The following is a 236-nucleotide window of genomic DNA, read 5'->3' as shown; positions in this document are numbered from 1 at the left end:
AGGAGATGCCAAGCCCAGCAGGGAACCCTGTGGGACAGTGCTGCCAGATCCCACCACCCGCTTACCGGGGAGGCGCCCAGTCGTGCTGTGTGCAGTCGAGCAGGGTTCCCACATAGGTCTTGTTCCTCCAAGTGACGTTGACCACCAGCATCCCTGTAAGGTGAGGGGAGAGGGTCAGACAGGCAGGTCATTCTTCCCTGGGCATTGGGGCAAAAGGATTTATCCCCCCTCAGGAC

General features: G+C 60.2%; 1 protein-coding gene across 1 annotated transcript in view; it reads right to left on the bottom strand.

Moving 5' to 3' along the window:
• ZNF609 (zinc finger protein 609) overlaps positions 1-236 on the bottom strand; it is a 31,533-nt gene that overhangs the window by 4,176 nt on the left and 27,121 nt on the right. The window contains 1 exon segment of the mRNA XM_009870341.1: positions 66-153. Coding sequence (XP_009868643.1) covers positions 66-153 — 88 coding nt within the window.

Source organism: Apaloderma vittatum, unplaced genomic scaffold, assembly GCF_000703405.1.
Source record: "Apaloderma vittatum isolate BGI_N311 unplaced genomic scaffold, ASM70340v1 scaffold7495, whole genome shotgun sequence".
NCBI lineage: Eukaryota > Metazoa > Chordata > Aves > Trogoniformes > Trogonidae > Apaloderma > Apaloderma vittatum.
The sequence above is the reverse complement of the archived record's forward strand: the minus strand, read 5'-3'. Positions and strand labels throughout refer to the sequence as shown.